The sequence below is a fragment of the Papaver somniferum genome, chromosome 9 (assembly GCF_003573695.1).
Source record: "Papaver somniferum cultivar HN1 chromosome 9, ASM357369v1, whole genome shotgun sequence".
NCBI classification, from domain to species: Eukaryota; Viridiplantae; Streptophyta; class Magnoliopsida; order Ranunculales; family Papaveraceae; genus Papaver; species Papaver somniferum.
The window spans coordinates 40,343,706-40,349,631 of record NC_039366.1 but is presented as its reverse complement, the minus strand read 5'-3'; the positions used below and the strand labels follow the sequence as shown (position 1 = coordinate 40,349,631).

At 36.2% G+C, this 5,926-nt stretch overlaps 1 protein-coding gene across 1 annotated transcript; it reads right to left on the bottom strand.

Annotated features, from left to right (window-relative positions):
• Positions 1-2,232: 2,232 nt before the first annotated feature.
• LOC113310936 (glucomannan 4-beta-mannosyltransferase 9-like) lies at positions 2,233-5,433 on the bottom strand. The gene is made up of 8 exons (XM_026559754.1): positions 4,858-5,433; positions 4,441-4,539; positions 4,085-4,337; positions 3,571-3,818; positions 3,361-3,474; positions 3,056-3,255; positions 2,768-2,983; positions 2,233-2,664 (listed from the first exon to the last, which is right to left on the bottom strand). The coding sequence occupies exons 1-8, from the start codon at positions 5,200-5,202 to the stop codon at positions 2,502-2,504; spliced, it is 1,638 nt and encodes a 545-aa protein (XP_026415539.1). The 5' UTR covers positions 5,203-5,433; the 3' UTR covers positions 2,233-2,501.
• Positions 5,434-5,926: the final 493 nt, after the last annotated feature.

The following is a 5,926-nucleotide window of genomic DNA, read 5'->3' as shown; positions in this document are numbered from 1 at the left end:
GAAGTACTACATGTGAAGAGTTGTACCAAGGTTTTGTCCCATTGGGTTTTTCCTTGTCAAAGTTTTAATGAGGCAATTGATTTCGGCACAAGTCATCAACGAGAGGAAGACATTTGAAGAACTACATTCGAAGCACTAAATGTGAAGCACTGCTTTTGAAGTTCTATTGGACCGCACAAGGGGGAGTGTTGTAGGGCCTACGACACATAAATGTGCGGCCCAACTAGATATTTAGGGTCTCCCTTATACATGTATTTAAAGGACATTGTTCCATGTAACCCAGCTAATGATCAATAAGAAACTCTGCCTCTGCCTCTTTCTCTATCATTCTCACCTTTATCACTACAAAATTTTAAGTTTTGAATTAAATGGGTTAATTAGTGGGTTGATTAGTAACGGTTAATTAGTGGGAGGGTAGTTAATTAGGGGATGGTTAATTAGTGGGAGGGTAGTTAATTAGAGGATGGTTAATTAGTGGGAGGATATTAGGATTAGAATTTAATTTAGAGGAAGGGTAATAATATAATTTAAACTATATAAGGGTATTACAGTAACTTAAGCATCACTAGACACCCCCTATCATGAATCTTTGGATGGCATAATAAGTCTGTATGCCCTAGAATTTTATTGTATGCCCCAAATGATGGTACTTTTAAGAATAGACCAAAGAAGAAATTAGAAAAAAAACGAGAAATATCGAGTTTGGGTATAAGTAATTCTCAGAGTACCGGAGAAACCAATTTGGGAAAAATATCGTTTGGTCCTTTTTTAGGTGGGCCCATGTCTGTTTAGTCCTTTGGGAAAACGCCTTTACAGTTTGGGCCATAATTATTTAAAAATATAAAACAGACAAAAGTACCCTTCCGTGTTATTTTTACTTATTTTCTTGTAGCAGTTCATTCGTCAAAATAAACTCATGTTAATTTCTACTTATTTTTTCAGAAAACATATAAACCAGAGTTCATTCCAGAAATGAACTCCATATAAAAACCTAAGAAAAACAGAGTTTATTCTAGAAATGAACTTCATATAAAAACCTAAAAAAACAGAGTTCATTCCAGAAATGAACTCCATATAAAAAATTAAAAAAACAGAGTTCATTCCAGAAATGAACTCCATATAAAAACCTAAAAAAACAGAGTTCATTCAGAAATGAACTCCATATAAAAACCTAAAAAAACAGATTTTATTCCAGAAATGAACTACATATAAATCTTCATCTTCTTCATCATCTTCATCGATTTCATCTTAAGCAGCAGCAACAAAACACATAAATCTTCATCTTCAATCAGCAGCAGAAGATTTCTAGGGTTTGACGAGTTCATCTTCAACATCAACATATTTCTAGGGTTTATCTTCAACAACAAACACCAGCAGAGAATCATATTTGACGAGTTCATCTTCAACAACACGCAAGTTCATCGTCGTCCTCATCAGCAGATTTGAATTCGTCATCTTCAAACGCCGTCTTCATCTTCAACAGCAAACAAACACAAGTTCAGATCTAAAAAAATTTCAAACAAATGTCGTCTTCGTCGTCTTCATCTTCAACAACAACGAGTTCATCTTCAACATCTTTAAAAGATGCAGCAACAGATCAAATCTTCAAAAAAATTGTTTACATCTTCGAACAGTAGCAGGAAGAAATATAAAAAGAAAGAAAGAGAGAGAAATTCTTGATCTTAAAATATAGGAGAGAGAAAGTAAATCTGAGAATGATTTATTCTCTCTTACTTTTTGACTATATATATGGTCCTAATCTAAAAGGATATTTCTGCCACTACAAAATGACAATTACATCATCCATGACATCACCTTAGGACCAAACCATAATTTCTAGGACCAAACTATAATATATTTTCCCAAATAAGACCAAACAGACACATGACTGAGTCAACTGGACTAGACTCTCTCTAATATATTATTCCTAGGACTATATGCTATTTCCAACAACCCCAATTTTGCTAGAGCTAATCTGAGGGAAGAGAATTGATCGGTCATTTGATGATGGCAGGTTTTTGTTTCTATATATCGCCTTCTAGTGCCCAGAATTGGCTTGCTAAAGTGCAAATTGGTAGACTCTTACAGTGGGTTAGTTCCACCACCTGGCCTTAACTCGTTACAAGAAGGAACCAGCTAACTCCTAGACCACTTACATGTACAATGTGAGACTATTCGCTACATGTTTCTTTAAGATCATACAGACATTAAACAATTAATTGAGGCCATACGTAGAGTTTTTAGGTCTGACAAAAAATGAAAACAAAATTGGCAATCAAAGCGCTGAAAATTTATATACAAAAGCATAGCAGAAGAAAGAATATACACTCTCACATTATTACTTGTAGTTAGTTATCAATATCGGTTGATCCTTGAAATGTTTACGAGTGGATCTTCATTATGGATTAGCGTTTCAGATGTCAATCAGAATAGTTAGCTCAGTTGGTACATTAGTGGTTATAATTTTTCCACTACCAGCAGCTAGCAACCACCCAGCAAGCTTAAGATTGAGAACTCAAGGTGCCGACATAACCAAAGCCAGTAACATAAAAGGCTATTGTTTGGCCAAACAAGTAAATGAAGAGCCAGTACTTCCCAAAGACAACATCATAGCATGCACAAATTAGAATGTATGTTCCCATGCCGAGCTCCAACAAGCTAAGTCTGTTCATGAACCAAACGAAGTAAACAACCCGCAACATTCAAAAAGTTACATACACAATTACAATTTGGCGTTATGGAATGCATTACTGCATGTTTTTGTTACCTTTCTCTAAAATCCGAATATCTTGATTTATTTGATGATTTTACTGCAGGACAATTGTTCTCTTTGGACTTGAGTAGTGCATCTCCTATTTTTTCAGTAACAACCCATTCATTTACCCTTCCGCCTGCTTCGAATAAACCTATAAGTGTACCTTTGGTTCGATGCATAGACATTACATTTTCGAAAAGAACCCAAAACACCACAAGGTGCATTGACCTGAAATATCACTTTGTTAACTTTGAATGATTTTTATAGGGAATTTGCAATCGTATGGAATTGAACAATTACCTTGGTGTTTCAAGTGCATTGAGAATAGTTATTATTGCTGGAATATAAAGTAAAGCCCATTTCGGTATCACGATTTCGGGAAAGAAAACACATGTCGGAATAACAACGCAGTAAAACAAGAATGTCCCGGTATGAGCTATGATCTTTCTGACAAAGAAAAAGCTGTATATCACATGAACTTTCTTCCACAGGCTTACCCTCTGCATATACACACAGTAACTGTAAAATTACCATCCCGGTTCTTCATTTCTTGCATGAACTAGATAAAAAAAATATAACAATGAATAAATATGGATAAAATTTACTTGGCTCTTAATGATCTCCATGACCATTTTCCTGAAAAGATTTGCAGGCCCACAAGACCATCTGTGTTGCTGGAAACGAAATGCTTTGAAAGTACTCGGTAATTCGCTTTTTACCTTTCACAATTCATACAATATAGAGTAAATCAGTAAAAAAAATATAAATGCCAGTTAAAACCATTGAATACAGATGAGGGAATGCAAATGCTATACCAGGATTGCACCGACGTAGACGAACTTCCAACCCTTGAGACTAGCACGAACTGATAGATCCATGTCCTCAACGGTAGTGCGATCTTTCCATCCTCCGGCTTCTTTAAGGGCAAGAATTCTCCAAACGCCAGCAGTACCATTGAAACCAAAGAAAGCATAGGCGGAAGAACCAACTTCTTGCTCTACCTTGAAATGGTAATTCAGCGACATCTGTTGGACTCTGGTCATCAAACATGTGTTCGCATTCACTGCACACATTTGCACACAGTATCTCAATTTTTGGTGTACCCAATCCTATCAACTGTACGTATGGACAGAATTGACAAGATTTTACTGAACCTCTATTGTTTCCACATAATGCAGGTGAAAGGTGTAGTACAGAATTACATATTACAGTCGGGCATAGAAAATTTAGGTGTATTTTCGACCGTTCATCTCCAAGTACTTAAGCCCAAAAAAAAAAAGTCTAATTAAACTGCGCCTGCTAGTAGTACTGGTTTACAATTTAGCTTACCAAATTTCCAACGAGTTTGAACGAGACCAATTTCAGGGTTATGAACAAAATAAGGAATGCTTTTGTAGAGAAAGTCAGGATCAGGTTGGAAATCAGCATCAAAGATTGCAACGAACTCGCACATGTCCACATATTTATGTTTCAATCCTTCTTTAAGAGCTCCAGCTTTATACCCTTCTCGATTACTTCGAATTTGGTACTTGATGTTTATTCCTTTGCTTGCCCATTGTTGACATTCTACTTCCACCAAGTCCTGTAAAACAAAGCATACTAAAATTGTTCACAATATATGTAATTTTCCGTTTTTCAGTTTTGGTGAAAATTTGTGCGGCATAATGAATTATAAGGACCCAAACCTTGACGATTGGATCCGTAGAATCATCGAGAACTTGAATGATGATACGATCAGAAGGCCACGAAAGAGCACATGCTGCTCCAATGGAAAGCTGATAGACCTGTATCACAAAAAAAAAAAACAACATAAAGCAATAATATACTTTATCACCGAACAACTAAAGAAAAAGTGGATTGAACAAAGTGGATTCATAATGGATGCATGAATGAAGTCACACTTTTCATTTGTCAACAGTGATAATCATTTATTTATGGTGGGGATCGATCATATTTAGCCACGCTTGTGCTTTAGTGTGGTATATTGGTGGGGATGGATCATATTTAACCACGCTTGTGTTTTTAGTGTGGTATAATCACATTTAAGTCAATGTAATGAGCTTTAAAATAAGAATATATGATCAAGAGGAGATGAATTTTACCTCTTTTTCATTGTACATTGGAATCTGAACAAGAACCATCGGATAATTTGAGTTACCGGCTTCAACATCGTCTTTAAGTTCCTCCCATTTGTAACGCTTCTCTGGTTTCCGGCCGGTGAGTTTTACGAATAGTATGACTATAGCCATGTAAACCGGCTCGATAAACAGCATCACCGACATTGTTAAACAAACATACACTGCAAATTTCATGAATGGAATAAGACATAGTACTCTTAGTTGTTGCCATAATACTCCAAGCTCTTGAGTTATGTCGTCATTTGACGTCCATTGAAGTAAGGTTTTAGGAATCAAAGAAACCCAATCCTTATGGACTATATCTATCATTCTAGATCTTTCTCTCTACTTGTTCTTCTTTGCTTCAATATATCCTTTCCGAAAAGCTACTAAGAGAAAGTTTTGAAAATCAAGAAGAGGGAGAAGAGGAGATGAAGAAAAACTACCGACTTCAGTTTCTTTTTCACTTTTTTTTTCCTGCTTCTTCAATGAAGGAAATTTGAGATTCTAGTGACTTTTCCTGTTCATTGAGACGTTTAGAAGTAAAAATGTCTGAGTTGTAAATGACTCTGCCATGCACTAGCTAGTGGAGTAGAGTAGAGAGTATAGTGTTAGATTATTGTTTTTGTTGTATGGTACTTATGGTGACATTGATATCTTTACCACAACTCCATAAACAAATATTTTCCGACGTTTATCACGTGTTTTGATGAGAATGGTAGTTGAGGTCGGAAGTTCAGTAGCACGGGTCCCCTTGCTGTGGCCGTCGGTGTCCCGGTGAATGATTTGAATGAGTAGTGCAGTGCCGAGAATATTTTGATTGCAATGATGCATGATAAAGATTACACTACATTCCTTTAAACAAAAAGCATGATTTCTTTTCGGAACAGTTCACTTTGTAATGGATTTACAGGCCAATTGGGAGCTTTTACCGAGTGGCAGATACCATAAGGGTACATGGCCAACTTGTTCCATGCGCCTTTTCATGGGTTATTTGATTGCCATTCATGATGTCGACAACAAAAGATGTCCAAATGAGGATGGGACTAGCAGA

Coding starts and splice junctions, on each gene's coding strand:
- LOC113310936 (XM_026559754.1), bottom strand. CDS start 5,202: ATGATAGATATAGTCCATAAGGATTGGGTTTCTTTGATTCCTAAAACC. Junction 4,338..4,440: donor CTACGGATCCAATCGTCAAG/GTTTGGGTCCTT, acceptor TTTGTTTTACAG/GACTTGGTGGAAGTAGAATG. Junction 3,819..4,084: donor TCAAACTCGTTGGAAATTTG/GTAAGCTAAATT, acceptor AAATGTGTGCAG/TGAATGCGAACACATGTTTG.